Here is a 20,000-nt window from a genome sequence, read left to right on the forward strand (position 1 = left end):
AATATAATTTTAGTGAATCAGAATTACAAAATTTAGATTTTCCACTCATCAAACGTGTCTTCATTCCTCTTTAACCTCCGGTCAGTGGAGCGGGGCTCACCTGTTTGAGCACCCAGTCCAGGGCGCGGTGGAAGTAGTCGCCCAGCCAGTTCTCCAGGTTGGCCTGACACTCCTGGGGCTGTCCGCTCAGCCAGGACTTGACCAGCGCCCCCACGTCCGTGTCCTCGTCACTAGTGGGGGGCAGTGGGGGGGGGGGGGGGGGGGGGGTTCAGAGGGAGGGGGCCGTGTGTACACATGCACTTCAACACATACACAGGAACATACACATGCTGACGCATCAACAACCCCCCCCACCCCACTCGCTCACACACATTCATCTGTAAACAGACACACACACACACACACACATACACCTGTAAACAGACACACACACACACATACACCTGTAAACAGACACACACACACACACATACACCTGTAAACAGACACACACACACACATACACCTGTAAACAGACACACACACACACACACACACACACATACATATGTAAACAGTCTCCCACACACACACACACACATACACACACATCTGTAAACATACACACACACATACACACACACACACACACACATCTTACATCTGTAAACATACACATACTCCCACATACACACACACATCTCTGAACACCTACAGTCTCCCACACACACACACACACACACACACCTGTAAACATACACACACACACGCACACACACACACATCTGTAAACACACACACACACACACACACACAAATACATGTGTAAACACACACACACACACACACACGTGTTCCTGACCTGAGGAAGATCATGCCCATGCGTGAGATGGTCGCCGGGGAGGCGCAGCTGAGGTCGTGGGTCTCGAACAGGAAGTTGACGTTGGGTCCGAACTGGATGCGCTCCCCGCTGGGCATGGTGAGCAGCCGGTTGTCGTCCAGCACCGAGTTCAGGCTCTCGATCCACTCGGGGTCGATGTCCCCATCACACACGATCCACGAGCTCACCTCTGGGGACCGCAAGAGTCAAAGTCAAGAGTCAAAGTCAAGAGTCAAAGTCAAGAGCCAAAGTCACTTTATTGTCACGCGTGTTACACGCGTGACAACACAGATTAAACTGCAGTCCTCTCTCTTGGTCCCACGGTGCAAACAAGCAATAAAAAAAAATACATTTTCTATTAGTAGAAAATATAAGTAGCCAATCAACAATTAACAGACATAAATAAACAATCAGCGATCAACACGACATAAGATAAATAATTAAAAATTTAACAGACATAAAATAAACAAGAGTCAAGAAGACGGACCCATGAAGGAACGGACGCATGGACATAGATGAAAACATGAATAACAACATGATGCATGAGTGGATGAATGAATACATGGAGGAAGAGAGAGATGAGCTCATGGACAGATGTACGGAATGATCAAATGAAGTCATCCACACATTCATTCAGACTTTTCTTCCATACGTTGAAGCAGGCGTGGTACGGTACTTCATGAGGGGGGGGGGTTACCCTGGGGTTCCCGGACCACCTTGCGGGCGCTGTGAGTGAGCACGCCGTCGGCCCACTCCCTGGTGTCCATGTCTATGTGGCCCAGGAGGTGCTGTCTGCCCATGGCCTTGGGGTTCATGGTGTACTGCTTCACCTGCACGGGGGTCAGGGTTAGAGTGGGGTCAGGGTTAGAGTGGGGTCAGGGTTAGAGTGGGGTTAGGGTTAGAGTGGGGTTAGGGTTAGAGTGGGGTTAGGGTTAGAGTGGGGTTAGGGTTAGAGTGGGGTTAGGGTTAGAGTGGGGTTAGAGTGGGGTTAGGGTTAGAGTGGGGTTAGGGTTAGAGTGGGGTTAGGGTTAGAGTGGGGTTAGGGTTAGAGTGGGGTTAGGGTTAGAGTGGGGTTAGGGTTAGAGTGGGGTTAGAGTGGGGTTAGGGTTAGAGTGGGGTCAGGGTTAGAGTGGGGTTAGGGTTAGAGTGGGGTTAGGGTTAGAGTGGGGTTAGGGTTAGAGTGGGGTTAGGGTTAGAGTGGGGTTAGGGTTAGAGTGGGGTTAGGGTTAGAGTGGGGTTAGGGTTAGAGTGGGGTTAGGGTTAGAGTGGGGTTAGGGTTAGAGTGGGGTTAGGGTTAGAGTGGGGTTAGGGTTAGAGTGGGGTCAGGGTTAGAGTGGGGTTAGGGTTAGAGTGGGGTTAGGGTTAGAGTGGGGTCAGGGTTAGAGTGGGGTTAGGGTTAGAGTGGGGTCAGGGTTAGAGTGGGGTTAGAGTGGGGTTAGGGTTAGAGTGGGGTTAGGGTTAGAGTGGGGTTAGAGTGGGGTTAGGGTTAGAGTGGGGTTAGGGTTAGAGTGGGGTTAGGGTTAGAGTGGGGTTAGGGTTAGAGTGGGGTTAGAGTTAGAGTGGGGTTAGAGTGGGGTTAGGGTTAGAGTGGGGTTAGGGTTAGAGTGGGGTTAGGGTTAGAGTGGGGTTAGGGTTAGAGTGGGGTTAGGGTTAGAGTGGGGTTAGGGTTAGAGTGGGGTTAGAGTGGGGTTAGGGTTAGAGTGGGGTTAGGGTTAGAGTGGGGTTAGGGTTAGAGTGGGGTTAGAGTGGGGTTAGGGTTAGAGTGGGGTCAGGGTTAGAGTGGGGTTAGGGTTAGAGTGGGGTTAGGGTTAGAGTGGGGTTAGGGTTAGAGTGGGGTTAGAGTGGGGTTAGAGTGGGGTTAGAGTGGGGTTAGAGTGGGGTTAGAGTGGGGTTAGGGTTAGAGTGGGGTTAGGGTTAGAGTGGGGTTAGAGTGGGGTTAGGGTTAGAGTGGGGTTAGAGTGGGGTCAGGGTTAGAGTGGGGTCAGGGTCAGAGTGGGGTTAGAGTGGGGTTAGGGTTAGAGTGGGGTTAGGGTTAGAGTGGGGTTAGAGTGGGGTCAGGGTTAGAGTGGGGTTAGGGTTAGAGTGGGGTTAGGGTTAGAGTGGGGTTAGGGTTAGAGTGGGGTTAGGGTTAGAGTGGGGTTAGAGTGGGGTCAGGGTCAGAGTGGGGTCAGGGTCAGAGTGGGGTTAGGGTTAGAGTGGGGTTAGAGTGGGGTTAGAGTGGGGTTAGGGTTAGAGTGGGGTTAGGGTTAGAGTGGGGTTAGAGTGGGGTTAGGGTTAGAGTGGGGTTAGGGTTAGAGTGGGGTTAGGGTTAGAGTGGGGTTAGAGTGGGGTTAGGGTTAGAGTGGGGTTAGGGTTAGAGTGGGGTTAGGGTTAGAGTGGGGTTAGAGTGGGGTTAGGGTTAGAGTGGGGTTAGGGTTAGAGTGGGGTTAGGGTTAGAGTGGGGTTAGGGTTAGAGTGGGGTTAGGGTTAGAGTGGGGTTAGGGTTAGAGTGGGGTTAGGGTTAGAGTGGGGTTAGAGTGGGGTTAGGGTTAGAGTGGGGTTAGAGTGGGGTTAGGGTTAGAGTGGGGTTAGGGTTAGAGTGGGGTTAGGGTTAGAGTGGGGTTATGGCGTATTTCCACCGCAGGGTGCGGGGCGGTTCGGTCTGCTAAGGTAGCGGCATGGGGTCGCTTAAACCCCGCCCACCATAAGGGTACTGTCTTAAACCCCGCCCACCATAAGGGTACTGTCTTAAACCCCGCCCACCATAAGGGTACTGTCTTAAACCCCGCCCACCATAAGGGTACTGTCTTAAACCCCGCCCACCATAAGGGTACTGTCTTAAACCCCGCCCACCATAAGGGTACTGTCTTAAACCCCGCCCACCATAAGGGTCCTGGCGGCGGTGGAAACGCGCGCCGTAACTGAGCTGGGCCAAACCGTACCCTCACTACTGGGCTGAGGGGTGCTGGTCTGAAGCGTACCCTCACTACTGGGCTGAGGGGTGCTGGTCTGAAGCGTCAGTCACCAGAGAGCTTACAAGTTATTTTTGAGAAAAAAAACTTTTCTTAAAGCGTCTCGCTGTTTCTCAGTTGGTGCAACACTAGTGTCACAAACTAGTAACACTAAATATGTATCTAAACCTCCAGGTATTATCTGAGTATTAACATATCATTATCATGTCTACAGCTCTATATAAAACCCAATAAATCAGTATTCTACATCCATCCATCAACACCACCACCACCACCACAGACAGCTGAACACAAACAGTGTCTAGCATGGAGCCGGTGCCCGTGCCCACGTACCACTTTTCCCATCTTGCCGAGCGCGGCCCTGAGCATCCTCCAGAGGGTGGACTTGCCGGCTCCGCTGGGGCCCACCACCACCACGCCCATCCGCTGCCTCAGCTGCTCCTGCAGCTCAAGGGCCTTCTTCACCTGCAGGGGGAAACGGCTCCAACACTCACAGCCCATACGCCGCTCTACCTCGTAACCCTTCACATATTACGAGGTGGATTTGTTGCAGCATAATAAAAAAAAAGCGCATTTGTTGCAACATAAAAAAAAAGGCAGGTTATTGGTTGGTGGCGTCTAGATTTGGAGGTCTATAATCATGTCCTCGTGAACCTGTCTGTGATACTCACGGACGTGTAGAAAGAGGAAGGTGGCAACGTTCGTGGCCCGCATGGACCTACGCACGCACGTACGTACACACGCACGCACATATGTACGTACGCAGGCAGGCACGCACACGCACACACACGCACCTGGCTGGGGATGAGCTCCAGGCGGGCCTCGCTGTAGGCCTGCTCCAGCGCGTGCGTGAGGGCCCGGTCCTCCACGTCCGTGAAGCTCACCCCGGGGAAGACGTCCCTGACCAGAGCGTCGAAGCGGAAGCTGTCGGCAAACGTCAGCTTGGACATGGTGTTGAGCCTCAGCGCCTGCACCACCAGACCGCTCTCCTGGACTGGAGAGGGAGAGAGAGAGAGACTGTATACCGTATAGTGAACAGCATGTTGAATTAGGAATGTATTTTGCAGCGTCTAACAGATAAACCTTTGACACTGCTTCAGAAAGTGCCTTGAGTTACTTTCTTAAGCTTGGTAAAGAGTCCCTGTGTGTCTCCGTACATCAACATCAGTAATGTTGAACTGGTTACGGTTGATTGTATTCAAGCCAATACCCCAAATTATGGCACATTTCCACTGGCGGGTACGCTTCAGACCAGCACCCCTCAGCCCAGTAGTGAGGGTGTGGTTTGGCCCAGCTCAGTTCGGCTCGTGTTTCCACCGCCGCCAGTACCCTTATGGTGGGCGGGGTTTAAGCCGGACAGCGATAGCCACGGCAGCTACGTAAGCATCGTGACCTCATAGCGGCCCGACACAGTGTAGCCTGCTAATGAATCCAAGGAAAAAGAAGAACGCGCACAATGAACAAAGAGCAACAATGTAGGACGTCCAAGAAGGACAGCAAGCGATATAGCTCCCTTTCTGGGTTGCAATCAAACCTTTCTTAAAGGAAGTCACCCAACATCTTCAACATATGTTGAATGATAGGAAGAACAGGTAACCTACAAAACGACTCTGAGCCCTGCCTTTATTTAACACACACACACACAGATAACCAAACACACACACGTCATGACCCACAATCATGACTGCCACGTGCCGTCGTCGCCTCCGCCGACCCTCCCAGAATCCTTTGCTGCACCGGGACCATGACGCCCACGGCCGGGATCCCCACAGTACAGTTTGTTGTACCTCTTTGAGCGGTGCAACACAATCATATCACAATTGAATTGGACAACGCTTGGGGAGCGGGATTTTAAAAAAGGGGGAACCTAAGAAGACATCAACATGAATAATATATATATAGCAACTGTATGTACACCGACGAAGTCAACTAAAAGGAAGGCTGTGTAATACAAGAGGCCTATTTCCCAGGAGCTATGCGGCGAAAGTTAACTTGTGCGATCGTTACGGCCAGGCTCCGGGTGATGACTGCTGTTATAAATGTGCTAATTACCAAAAGCTTGTCATGATTTAAGAGGCGTTCAATACTCTGTTCAATACCTCTCCAAAGATGCCACAAAGGGCCAGAGGCACAATTCCATAATTTATTTTAAGCTCTGAGACAATGAATTTGTCGGACTGCGCACGCACACACGCACACGCACACACAATAGAGAGAGAGAGTCAGAGAGCCAGACAGAGAGCCAGACCGAGAGAGAGCCAGACCGAGAGAGAGCCAGACCGACAGAGAGCCAGACCGAGAGACAGCCAGCCAGCCAGCCAGCCAGCCAGACAGCCAGCTGGTGTGAGTGTGGAAGCAATAGGAATGCAAAATGTGTGTCTAGATTAAAGAGAAAAGAGAGAAAAGAGAGAGAGAGAGAGAGAGAGAGAAAAGAGCACGTGGTGTTTCTTGTTCCAGTAATAATAATTTCTTTCCCGTTGTACTAGAAGTTTCCAAAAGGATCAACTCTCTCACGGACACCGCAGTCAGCCCCTGCCCAGGCACCACTCAAAGCACGCTCCTGGTGCCACTTGGTAGCACCAGTGATAAAAAGCATTCATTACTATGTTGACGATCATATGAGACAAATGACCCCGTTAAAAGAAAAAAATGAAAGGGTTTTGGGTTCACTGGCTCTTTAACGTCAATGTTACGTCACGTCGTGTAAAGTGTCATCAGGTGGTCGTATCGGGGAAGAGTACGAGTGCATCAGCACGGTATCGCAATCGGTGCATCTCTGATTCATCGTGTGACGTCGTATTCAGCTCCTCAGGCCTGAGAACGTTTGGGGGCAGAAACCAAAGTTATTGGGTCTGTGGTCTATGGTCCACCTGAGGCCGTTCCAGAGGCTTTACGGAGGAGGCACGGCGGTATCGATCACTCGGGGAACCATTCCAAGTTCTATGTGGTGCAATTTGAGTCCCAGACCAGATTTTCAAAAAGACAGAAGCTGAATATAAATAGAAACATAAACCATAGTGATGTCATCCAAAAACCAAGTCTTAGCACTTCAATGGAAAAGATATAAATATGAAGCTGATTAAAAACCTTTAAATGGTAAAGTATAATCCCAAAATGTTTCGGATTGGGTCTCCCAAAGGCTTTGATGAACATTTCTCGAGTTTCTTTTAATGAAACGTATAAACTTGCTTAACGGGGAACCGTGCTAGGAATGCATTGATTGAATCTCGTAGGTGGAAGTTCCCATTCTAAAATGAGGGTTTACCTTCCATTTAACCATCGCTTAAAACGTCTCTGCACACCATCTTCAGCATCGTACACGTCCACTACCAGAAACAGACACTGACGCATCGTGCTTCTTACTCTGGTCCTTGTCCTGGCTCTTCCTCTGCTGCTGCAGCAGGCTGCCGCAGCCCTTGAGCACCGTCTTCAAGGCTCGTAAACCCCAGTCGTAGTGCTGCTGCGGAGTCAACAGCTCCCTGCAGAGAGAGGCACACGCACACACAACCACACGCACACACAACCACATGCACACACACACACACACACACAACCACACACACAACCACACACACACACACACACACACACACACACACAACCGCACACACACCCACACCCACAACCACACACACACACCCACACCCGCACACGCACACACACACACACACACACACACACAGCAACGCATCAGGCCGTTATAGTGGTGCGGTTAGGGGGCTGCTGTTGAAAAGGTTCGTAGAGAAGGTGTGCCGGACATTAAATGTTTGCAAACAACTGTGTGTTCACTTCACAGGCAAAAAAAAAGGCGAAAAAATTGCACCCATTCCTGTCCCCAGCGTGTCGTCTACCTAGCGAGGTTGAAGATGGCGACCAGCTTGCGGCCCAGCATGGCGCCATCCCGGAAGCCCTCCGAGTACAGGATGACCTCGGCGATGAGCTCGTTGTCGGGGCGGGTCATGGCCACGGGCCGGAACAGCTGCTTCAGGTTGTCTGGGAGCTTCTGCCTCCCGCCGTAGCCCTTCCCCGCTGGGTTCAGGGTGATGAAGACCCCCGAGTTAGGGTCCAGCTCCACCTGAGGCACACACACAGGAGAGTCAAGAGGAACACTCGCGGGTGGAGACGGGTGGTGTCCGCTGGTCAGGGTGTTCATGCCTTGGATCCGTGCCCATAGCCCAGGCAGTACGTTTACATGCACAACTTAATCCCATTAAAGCCATAGTTCGACTGTGCTCCTCAATTGGACAACTGCAATCGTCCGCGTATACATGGCGGTGAGTAAAGCGACTCATTGGCCGAAGCGTGTCATGCCCCGGTACGATAGGTGGCGCTGTGCCCGTTTCAACTAGTGGTGATAGAGCCACCGGCTGACCTCTTTACGTCACCAGCAACAACAAACTCAGGCGGCATTCGAGAAAGATGTTTTTTCAGTAGACAGCTGTCAGTTCACTTGGGGTCCATATAATTTCTCCGACGCTCCATTGTTCCGACCGTTCGGTCGTATGCGGAGTCCAGCCGGAGGAGCTGGCTCTGCCGGCGGAGGAGTCCGCATACGACCGAGAGGTCGGAACAATGGAGCGTCGGAGAAATGATATGGACCCGGCTCACGGCCCCGGGAAAAGACCTCGAGCATGCGCAGAACGCAAACTCCGAAACGATGCCGTGTACATGCAGGTAGAGACCGGACTATGAACGACTTATCGAGGTGTTCTTATCCGATTTAGCTTGACAGTTCATGTGCCGATTTTTGTGCGAAGTAGATCGGATAAAGGTGTTTACATGCATTTTACAAGTCCTGTTGAGGTCTTATTCGTTTAGTTACCCGATTATGACTGAGTTAGAACTCCTTGAGCAAGATGCCTAGCCCATGTAATAACCTTTAACTGATTCACTGTGAGTCGCTTTGATAAAGCTTATGGGTTCATTATATTAAGTTATGGTAGAGAAAGGGCTGAAGCACAACTGCTCCGCTGAGGTGAATTGTGTGTGCGTGCATGTGTGCGTGCGTGCACCATAATTTGTATCCGCCTAATTTCAAGCGATAGCAATTAGACAACAATTATTGTGTTACGTAAATCACAGAGTATTGGATCAGTTCATGAGCTAAAGGAGCAAACCGGGTATGACGTGGAGACAGCTGATTACCCGGGAGAGCAACAAAGACGATAATTCATGTACCGCTAATCAAGCAATCGTGCATGTTAAGATAATGCTGGTGACAAGTCATGAATTAAAGCCACATTTTCAACACGGGTAAACCAATGAAAATATGACAATAACTTATTGACTCTTTGGCCAAACTACAAGCCGTTTGAAAACCATCCCTTCCCTGTAGCATAGTGACATCACAAGTGGGCATGTCCACTAGGGCTGCTCGATTATGGCAAAAAATCATAATCACGATTATTTTGGTCAATATTGAAATCTCGATTATTCAAACGATTATTTTTGAGTTTAAAAAACGTTGTTTGAAAACAACATTTCCCCTTAAAAATATACACAAAATGGTCAAATAGAAAATAAAGTCCAGATATGAATCCAGCTGTTCTGCAATTTATATTGCTAAAAAAAAATATATATATATATATACATATATATATATTTTTTTTTTCTAAATCGTTTCAACTCGATTGTATTAGTTTGGTGATCGTTTCACTCTGAAATCGGAATCGCGATCAAAATTCGATTAATCGCCCAGCCCTAATGTCCACACAGATATGAAATACAGACGAGCAACAGTTTGCTACGGTTTTGCTACAGCTAATCACGTGACGCGAGCCCTTGAAGCACGTGGGGGCGTCCACAGAGCCGTGTGAGCGTGCCGAGCGTACCCCCCAGACCCACCTGCTGGCCCAGCAGCTCGCAGCTGCTCTTCTGGTGCTTGAGGCAGTCCTGGATGGCGTGGATCTGCATGGACACGGCCGACAGCACGGCCTCGTCCAGCCGGTTGAACTCGTCGAAGCAGCCCCACGCTCCGCACTTCACCAGGCCCACGAAGATGCGCCCCATGGACTTCACGTCGATGCCCTGGTGGACGGACGGACGGACGGACGGACAGACGGCACCGTCATCTATTTTTAATGTAAGTTAAGTTAAGTTAAGTTATCCTTTATTTATCCCTTTTTGGGGGAAATTCTTTCTCTGCTTTTGACCCATCCGGGAGCCGGTGAACACCCAGAGCAGTGGGCAGCCGCAGTGCAGCGCCCGGGGAGCAGGTGGGGGTTTCAGGTGCCTTGCTCAAGGGCACCTCATCCGTGGATGAGGACGTAGGAGAGTGTTGCACAACCACTCCCCCCATCCATATTTTTGCCTACCGGTCGGGATTCGAACCGGCCACCCTCCGGTTACCGGTCCAACGCTTGTTTCACTAGGACGTCCCTCGAGACTTTAAGCTCTTCTTCGTGGGTTAGGGTTAGACCCACCGCGACAAGTTATTACTTGAGTATAAAATGATAGAATAGAGCATGTCCAAACTGACTCGGACCAATTAGGGAGAACGGAGCATGAACACGGGCTGCTTCTCAGAGTTTGGGGATGGAATTTGTTTGCAGGCACTGATTTAAAATGGGAGCAAAGGGATGAGGGATAAGGGATAAGGAATACGAGCTGCAAGCCCTAAAAGATAAGGATCCTGATTGTCGGGTCCAGACAACTTTTTTAGATCAATAGCTTTTAAGGCTTTACAGATCTCCACACTAGAAATAGGTTCAAACAAAAGGTTCCCCAGAGCTCAGAGACCCTGATGTAATTGTTCAAACTAGCACTGTTCAAAATGATAGCAATACTTCTTTAACATGTGTAAAAACTGGTGCAATTAAAACTCGAAGAGCACAGTATAAATTGCCTCTTAAACCTTGATGCGTTGACTTTGTTTTCATTCACAATGAATCCTGTTGAAATGACTTCAATCATGATGACGATGACGAGTTCAAGGATTACCTGTGTCAAACACGACTGACTCACTGCTGTTCTAGTGGCCGACCAAAAAAAAAAAGGTATTACCCCGTCACATGCATCGAGCCACATCCCCATTCAGATCCCACTTCCCTAAGTGGGATCCCACTTCCCTAAGTGGGATCCCACTTCCCTAATCAAAATGCGAAATCCCCAACAGGCACCACCCCCCTGCCGGTTTACATCACCAAATACCTCATCGCAGTTGAACACCAGCACCTGCCGTCCGAACAGCCCCCCCAGGGCTTTGACCGACTCCGTCTTCCCGGTGCCGGCCGGCCCGTACGGGTTACCCCCCAGTCCCATCTCCATGGCCTGGGTCAGCGTCAGGTAGCACTTGTCGGTCAGTGGGGTGTGCACCAGCTTGGCCGCGTTGCCCTTGGGACGCAGAGACACAGGAAGAAGGTTGACGGTCAGTAGCGGTTCTACATTGAATTGCGCCCCGGGCGGGACCCCCTCCGTGCACCCCCCCCCCCGGAAAGTTGTTGAGGGGGGGGCGCGCACGCAGTCGCGGTCTGACGGAGTTGTTGACGGGGGGGGGGCGATCGTGGTCTGCCCGTATCGCCCGTAGCTAAAACCGCCACTGTTGACGATTGTCTCTTCATGTCGTCATCAAACATCGACTGTTTACCAAAATGTATGTAGGGTATGGATCAGTGGCCATTTCTTTAAGACTGCAACGGAAGCTCGGCTTTCAAAAATTAAATGGTCAGATATATACTGTTGTGTTAACGTTTCATTGACTAAAAATGCGTTAGAACACGTCCATCTCGAAGACGAGTTTGTTCAGAATCAGCTGTTTATCGCAGGTCGACTGACTCGATTTCCTTCTCATACACTGAAGCTCAGCGTCCATCCACTTCAATGGGGCTGCATAGAACAGCTTTTTTTAGTGCGTCGAAAGTCGACGGTCATTGGATAATGCTGTGATTATGTCCCTCCCACGGACGCTCAGCGTCTCTGGGGGTGAATGGAGGAGTGGGCTGGCCTGGACGCTGGGCTTCTGCGTGATGATTGGAGGGTCTGCGAAAGACTGAGTTGCCGTTTGATTGACACCGATTTTGAACTATAAAACGTCACCGGAGCTCTCTTCAGTCCTCCGTCCCATCGCAGATTTTGCAAACGAGTTGAAAGAAAAACTGCAACCTATTTCTTGATATTTGCTTGGCGAAATTGCTAGACAATTTTCATTGTACATTTCATACACTTATTCACACAATTCCTTGTTTGAGTTTAACAGAATTCCCACATTTCCTTGTTCGAGTTGAATATCGTTTTGTTAGTTGGCCATCACTTTGATTCAGCGAGCCTGAGGTCTGAACTTCAAGTCCTGTATTCAGATCAGGACAGTCAGGACTTGCAGGGTGACAGGGGAACGTTGTGTGATTTCTTGGTGTTCCCTAAAGACATGGAGTTGGACAGTGCAATGCCTCAGCTTAACAAACTGTTCTCATTAGTGGCAACAATTGTAGCTACATCTGCAGGTAGCTTCTCCTGTTTAAAGCGGCTCAAGTCAAGGCCGTTTAAGCAGCCTAGCTCTGCTGAGAGAGAGAGAGAGAGAGAGAGAGAGAGAGAGAGAGAGAGAGAGAGAGAGAGAGAGAGAGAGAGAGAGAGAGAGAGAGAGAGAGAGAGAGAGAGAGAGAGAGAGACTGCACTCTTATTTGTTGAATTTATTTAAACTATGCAGCACTTATACTCCATTTTTTCTTGTATTCTTTGATTGTTCTCGGCCTCGCCTTTGGATAAAAGAGTCTTCTAAATGTAAATGGAGAAGAGAGCAAAAGACCAAGAAGTGCGTCCATTAGGCAACCAAGGTTTCCAACGCGCTGTCCATGTGGCTACGCTGTACATTAAGTCTAGCATGACAGTGTCCTGATGGTCAGCTCTATTGCAGCTTTTATTCATTCTTGTTGGGAAAATCTCACACTGAAATGCATGTGTGTTTCCTGTTGTGTGTTTCCTGTTGTGTGTTTCCTGTTGTGTTCATGGATTTCATGTTTGAATCCTGACTCACCGCTGCCTTCTAGTGGCTGAAAACAAAATCAAATCAAAATCAAATCCTGGTGAGACTCCCTTCCGACTAAGAGACCCCCGATGGTGACTGTGCTGACTCGGTCAGAAAGAGGGGGGTAATGGGGGAGAGGTGGTGGCGGGTGGTCAGCGATCAGGGATAACGTCGGCTCTGATTGTCACATAGAGTGTGGGGGGGGGTCTCAATCTCCCCGACCCCCTTAGAGTCGGGGAGGCAAAGGTTTATTCAAAGCAGTGAGCGCCTTGTGCCTGGAACACTGTACAGAAGCTTCTAGAGCTGCTTCCCTTAGGAGGATTCTAAGTAATGTTGAAGGACAGAGAACACAGTTCTCTTGGTCAATGCAATCGTTTGTAAAGTTTTTTTTTTTTGATGATGGCCAGGTTTATTAATTTTATCTGTCGCAGTTTATTAATTTTATTTTTAACTGTACTCATTTTACATTTCATACATAGTCTTGTCCCTAATCTTGCATTGTATATTAATTGATGCTGAATGTGGTTTATGAGAATTGTACATGACATGTTGATTGTCATTCTTGGAAAAAAGATTTTAATCTCAATGAATTTTTACCTGGTTACATAAAGGATATTGAGTGATTGAGTATCGGGTCTGACTTGGCGTGGTGTGGGGGGGGGGGGACGGAGACTGAATTCAGCGATGACGCTGGCAGCCAAGATGTGGCTAGTTCTCAGAGAAGGAGCGAACGGTCGGACAGTAGAGTCTTCATGTGCGGACCTCTTCATGGTCCCGGTCTCCTAGCGTGGACCACCGACCGGACGGCAAAGCAAGACCGGTCGCCGAAACTAGTCGTGTAATGTTTACCGCCAAAGTCAACCCCGACTATAAAGGTTCTGTTCTGTTCTGTCTGGTTCGTGAAGGCATTTTCCCCAAGAGACGGGACGATGATTATACAATTACTGGAGCGTTCATGTGTTTAACTGTCGTTATAAGAACGTGGCTGGTGTTCTAGGAATGGACTGCTCACTCACCTGGTACTCATAGGTGTACTGGAAGTGGGCGTGGACCATGTGAATGCGGCAGCACTGGTCGGATCCCAGGGAGAAGCGAAGCTGCTTCCTCCAGGCCCAATCGTCCGGGCTGCACACGCCGGCCTGGTTCAGCTGCTTCACCACGCTGATGTTGTGGATGATGTCCAGGATCAAGGCCTTGAGCTTCAGTTGGAGGACGCCTGTCTCTGCATTGACACGCACGCACACGCACACGCACGCACGCACGCACGCACACACGCACACGCACACGCACACACGCACGCACGCACGCACGCACGCACGCACGCACGCACGCACGCACGCACGCACGCACGCACACGCACACGCACGCACGCACGCACGCACGCACGCACGCACGCACGCACGCACACACGCACACGCGCACACGCGCACACGCACGCACGCACGCACGCACGCACGCACGCACGCACGCACGCAGACACACACACGCACACACACACACACACGTGTATAGCTTTTAATGATTGTGTTTAGCTTTTAATGATTGTCCCCTTAAAGTTTTTACAGGTGATTTATTCCTTTGTAAAGCACTTTGAATGGCCTAGTGTTTGAAGGGTGTTCAATTAGTAAACTTGCTTTGCCTTTTCTGACATTCAATATACTTGTCGCTCTCGATAAAAAGCAGTACTGCGCGTCACTTTTTATTGATCTGTCGAAAGCTTTGGACACTGTGGACCATGCTGTTCTAAAACATAGGCTTCTTTGTTTGGGTTTGTCAGATCACGTAGTTTCCTGGTTCACAAATTATTTGAGTGACAGGACTCAGTGTATTAAATATGATGGTCTGTGTTCTGAATTTGTGAATGTCCACAAGGGTGTGCCACAAGGTTCGGTATTAGGACCCCTCCTGTTCATTCATGTACATTAATGAGTTGGGAAAAAATTTGTTTGATGCTAACATGCATTTTTATGCCGATGACAGTTATTTGCTGTTTTGGATCAACTCATGCTAAAGATGTTGAATCTCTGCAGAGAGCTTTTGATGTGGTCCAGCATACACTCCTACAGCTAGAACTAGTCCTCAATGCTGACAAGACTAAACTAATGTTGTTTTCAAACACTGAGAAATGACCTCAAATTGTCCCCACAGTGTCCACTCTTGAGGGAAACGTCATAGAGGTGGTTCATATGTACAAATACCTCGGTGTCTTGCTTGATGACTCCCTCGCCTTCAAGCCCCATATTGGCAATCTTGTGAAGAAACTGAAACTTAAATTGGGTTTCTTCTTCTGAAATAAGTTTTGTTTCTCTTTTGAGGTAAAAAAAAGTGGCTTGTCACTGCAACTTTTTTATCCATTTTAGATTATGGGGACCTGGTGTATATGAAGGCCTCAGCTAAGTATCTATGTAAGAGTGACGCTGTTTATCATGCATCTCTGAGGTTTATTACTAACTGTGGAGCCCTGACCCATCATTGTGAACTGTATTCTCGAGTGGGATGGCCTTCTTTGTCCACCAGGAGGCTGGGACACTGGTGCACTTTTATATACAAGGCCATGCTTGGACTATTACCCTCCTACATCTGTAATCTAATCACACAGAGAAGTGTTGATTTTTATGGTTTGCGTTCAAATGATCAGTTGTTGCCGTCTGTTCCATTTGCCCGCACAGAACTGGGAAAAAACTGGGTTTTTTTTTATCTCAATGGGACTTTCCTGGTGAAATAAAGGTTAAAAAGAAGAAGAAAAAAAACAGACACAGACACACACAGGAAGTGTCCCTAACCTCAGACAGGAAGTGTGGAGTGGATTGACTTTAAGTTGTTAGTTAGTTGTGATCTTACTCATTATCTTTGTATTTAATTATATAAGTCTAAAATAATTTGGTCGCCAGTAGGCTGTCATCACTATTCTTTGTCAAAGCAACTGAATCTACTTGCTTCCCACTTTGAGCTTTGTTTAAAGGAAAACCAAACCCTAGCTGTAGTTGGTTACATAATAACCAGTTAACAAATACCCACTTCAATCCACAATCCAAGTTTAAAAAATGTAGCATTAAAATGTTTTAGATATTACCCATTGTGGGTCAAAGGCATGCTATTGGAATGCAGAGCACTTGTGAAGCCTGTATGAAGTGGTGTTGGACGGGTTTTAACAAAACACATCACACACCACTGAACGTCCAGCTGGTGACGCCACCGAGGCTAAGGTAACGACGCTCTGAGCGCGCTACGAGTGCCCCCGTTGGAGCCCTCCTTAGCTACGACGTGTTTTCACGACGTTCGTTACACGCGAACGATGCTTTCGGGGAAACGGTGTGAAAACTGTACGATGCTCGTACGATGAACTTAACGACGAACCACTTGGGCTGACGATGCTTTGGTGGAAACGGGGGCCCAGAGCTTTGCGCTAAACAACAGAGGAGGAGGAGGAAGCTGGCTGGGGAGGACAGGGGAACGACGGCGTGCAGTGCTGAAGGCACGCGGGAAATGAGTAGGAGCGGGATTCTAATTAGAAGAAAACTGCTTAACTCTGAAGACTATTTTAGTGTCCCCGATAACATCAACACCATAACAACTGAACGGTTCAATATGAAAGTGTACTTTACTGTTTGGATTAATTAATGAAGCAAAATATAATCTTTATCACTGTGTTTTTAGTTTAATCAGATTTTCTTATACCACATATTGATCTTATTCTGCCAATTGGCTCAATGCATTTGTACATGTGGGTTTTTACCTATATATGTGTTTACCTATTTGGATCCATTCAAATACTTTTTAATTGTGTTGTGGTTCTAGAATGCCACCAAAACAATCACTATTTGCTCTGTATACACGGTTAAAATATGAAGGTATTATTGGAGCTAAAGACTAAGACCTGTGAGAATGTGGTTGAATGTGGTCGTAGTCTTCAGTTTGTGCTGACAAAGGACGTCATCGCACATGCAGCACTTGGGGATTTCCAACTTGGAGAAACTCGTAGCTGCTGTGTGTAGCGCATTTCATACACACCATTACTGATGTACGTTATTACATAACACTCATGACGTACTAAAAAGGGAACACAAAGTGTGGGCTGAACCCCTGAAACGGTCTCTTTAAACATCAGGTGCTGGCTGGAGGTCTCTGTTTGTTTATTTCGCGTTTGGGCCCAAGTGACACACGTGCCCAAACAAGCTCCTTTGTTTGGGCAAAAGGGTATTTCATCTCTGAACAGGACCCACCCATGGCTCAACTGGTGCACACGCCACTTTTGCTCCACATTTCAGAGATGAAAGAGAGATGTGGTCCCATAGAGATGTGGTGCAAAAGTGCGTGGTGCAAAAGTACGTGGAGCTTGTCATTTGTGAGCAAATAACAACATTTGAGACTCGTAGCGGCAGATTCAAGGAGCTGTAGTGTATTGACTTGCGTTTATGCTAGAAGAATATCTATATTCTTATAATATATATATAAGACATACATTTGTGAGAAAATATTCCAAAAGCACTTTTCTCTGAGACCTCAAATTGACTGACGTGTTTACTGTTGTTTACTGATGTTTACTGTGTGTGTTGCCATGACATCTGAGGAAGTGCACCAGACAGAAAAGAGAACCTGTTACGCAGCGCTTAGAGTGAGTCACAGAGAAAGCTGAGGGGCACAACCCCTCCTGCACACATAGGGGCGTGAATCGAGAACCGGTTCCTACTCAGAACCGGGTCCAACTAACCAATTCCATCGGAATTGTACGCCTCCGACGTTATCGATTCTTCTTAACGATTCCCTGCGCGACGTTTTCCGGTTCTCTCGTCGAGTGCCATGTGTTCAAAAGCCTGCGTACGAGTCAAACGCTCTAACCAAGCGAATAACATATACGCACAGAGCAGCCAGCCTGAGCACTAAACCGCGACCCTGAGTCATCCCCGCTGACAGCAACACGCTGCATCGGTGGAGGGCTGCAACAAATACGTTGTTCAGTATGTAAAATATAAAAATGTAATGGTTGCTTTCGGTGCAGAAGACAGTGTAGAACGCCACTCAATGAACTACTCAGGGATCGGTAAAAGAATCGATAAGGAATTGGATCGATAGGCAGAATCGACAGTGGCATCGATATTGATAAAAACGTATCAATTCCCACCCCTATGCACACACGATCGTTTCCACGGGCTCCCTGTTTCGTTTCAGGATTGATTTTAAAATTCCGTTAATTGTTTTTAAATCTCTGAAAGGCTCTGGCTCCACATTACATCTCCTACATCTCCTCTACAAAATACGCTCCCCCGAGGTCACTGAGGTCCAAGGACCAATTACTGCTCACCACCCCCCCGTCACCACTTAAGAGCAGGGCTGATCGGGCTTTTCAGTCGTTGGCCGCAGACTGTGGGACGAACTCCCTCCTCATGTGAGGCTAGCCCCTTCAGTGCCCATTTTACAATCCCTCCTAAAAAACTTGTTTTATTTTCTCTTGCATTTAACTCCATATAAATTGAATTATTGTCTGTGTCCTTTTTTCTGTGCTTTAAATTGTTTCTAAGTTAATTGTGTGTTTGTAACTAGATAGTTGATTTGTACTGCACTTTGGGTCAACTGCTGTTGTTTTAAAGGGCTCTAAAAGTAAACTTGACTTGAACACGACACACGAGCACAACAGCAGTACCGGTGGCGCTGGGGTCGTGGGCGCTGGTGTCCACCGTGGTGTAGTGCTCCAGCTTGGCAGAGAGCTCCAGCTCCAGCCTCTGCAGGCTCTGCTCCCTCAGCGCCTGCTCCACGTCCTCGGTGAACTGGATCTGCTCGGCAAGGCCCAGGATCTGCACACAGCACACCCGTTGAGCAGTCAGTGTGTCAGACGTCCGTGGTGATCAGGTAGAGGGGACGGGAACAGATGGATTATGCATGCTTGGACTTCACTCGTACTATTTAGTACTGTTGAGTCGTTTTGTTTTTATCCAAAGCGTTACGTTTAGATGTATGGCCTTAATGATCACGTTAGGGTTAGGCATCTTGCTCAAGGGACGCTTACATGACATGGAGCCGTTTGGCTCTCGTGTGATCCTAACCAGACTGGTTCTGATGCAGGGGGGTCTCTGAAGACGTGTGGGTCCCTGCGTGTGACGAAGGCCTACCTGTGAGGGGTAGCGCGCAGGGTTCACGTCCCCCTTCCTCCCTGCTGCGACACACTCCACGAGCATCTGCTTCAGGGTCTGCTTCATCTCCGCAGACAGCTCACTCAGCCAAACCTTAACACACACACACACACAAATAAAAACACACCCAGTACCTACTGCATGCACTAACAGAAACAAAAGGATGCTTGATTTCCAAAACAATCCATGCCACTACACCACACACAGCACATGGTCTTGTTAAGATTACCTCCACATTGTTGGAGATGCGCACCAGATTTCTCAAGGGGACCACCTCTCCCTCCAAGGAACACATGGCCACAATGTGCTGGCACAGCTCGTCAAACTGCACGCTGTGGATGCCTGCCGGGAGAATAGGCACGTGCAACAGCATCCCCGTGAACATTAAAACACACACACACACACACACACACACACACACACACACACACACACACACACACACACACACACACACACACACACACACACACACACACACACCAAGAGGAATGAGAAGAGAAGGAGGTCCTCACATTCTAATCACAATAAAATCCAGTTCTTATTGGATGGCCACGAATGGACTCTCAGTTTATAATCAAATCAAAGGGGCTGTAACGTTTACTAAATCGCTCCTTGGGATGTTTTCCGCCCAGAAGACAAACTAAAGACAAGTCAGGATGGTGAGGAGATCATTGACTTCGCTCGACAAAGTATCTGGTCTTGATTAGAACATAGCAGAGTGAAAACGGGACCCCTAGCAGGGCTTGATCCAGAGGAGAGGAGGAGAGAACCACGGAGTACGACACACACACAGGGGGGGGGGGGGCTCACCAGCAAAGAGCTTCTTGAGGTGGGACTGGATGACGGTGGGGTTAGTGGCCTGGCCCAGGACCTCCAGGAGGTCATCGTCCCCTATGAAGTAGAACCTGGGGAAGGCAGAACGCTTTTCCTGCACACACACACACACACACACACACACACACACACACACACACACACACACACACACACACACACACACACACACACACACACACACACACACACACACACAGTTTAATACTTTTATTTGGATAGTAAACAAGTGGGGAGGTACAAATGATCCAAACATTAATGGAAGC

At 48.6% G+C, this 20,000-nt stretch overlaps 1 protein-coding gene across 1 annotated transcript in view; it reads right to left on the reverse strand.

Moving 5' to 3' along the window:
• Window positions 1-70: 70 nt before the first annotated feature.
• The window catches only part of LOC311341642 (cytoplasmic dynein 2 heavy chain 1-like), a gene marked incomplete at both ends in the record, with an annotated part of 25,207 nt that continues 5,277 nt past the window's right edge, over window positions 71-20,000 (reverse strand). The window contains 14 exons of the mRNA XM_084466446.1: window positions 71-230; window positions 842-1,049; window positions 1,557-1,689; window positions 4,144-4,275; window positions 4,605-4,804; window positions 7,174-7,289; window positions 7,662-7,885; window positions 9,655-9,837; window positions 10,960-11,142; window positions 13,786-13,991; window positions 18,411-18,561; window positions 18,877-18,990; window positions 19,127-19,239; window positions 19,711-19,828. Of these exons, the coding sequence (XP_084322572.1) occupies window positions 71-230; window positions 842-1,049; window positions 1,557-1,689; window positions 4,144-4,275; window positions 4,605-4,804; window positions 7,174-7,289; window positions 7,662-7,885; window positions 9,655-9,837; window positions 10,960-11,142; window positions 13,786-13,991; window positions 18,411-18,561; window positions 18,877-18,990; window positions 19,127-19,239; window positions 19,711-19,828 (2,241 nt within the window). The remainder of the gene's footprint in view (window positions 231-841; window positions 1,050-1,556; window positions 1,690-4,143; window positions 4,276-4,604; window positions 4,805-7,173; window positions 7,290-7,661; window positions 7,886-9,654; window positions 9,838-10,959; window positions 11,143-13,785; window positions 13,992-18,410; window positions 18,562-18,876; window positions 18,991-19,126; window positions 19,240-19,710; window positions 19,829-20,000) is intronic.

The sequence above is a fragment of the Micromesistius poutassou genome, assembly GCF_964030765.1.
Source record: "Micromesistius poutassou genome assembly, chromosome: 4".
NCBI lineage: Eukaryota > Metazoa > Chordata > Actinopteri > Gadiformes > Gadidae > Micromesistius > Micromesistius poutassou.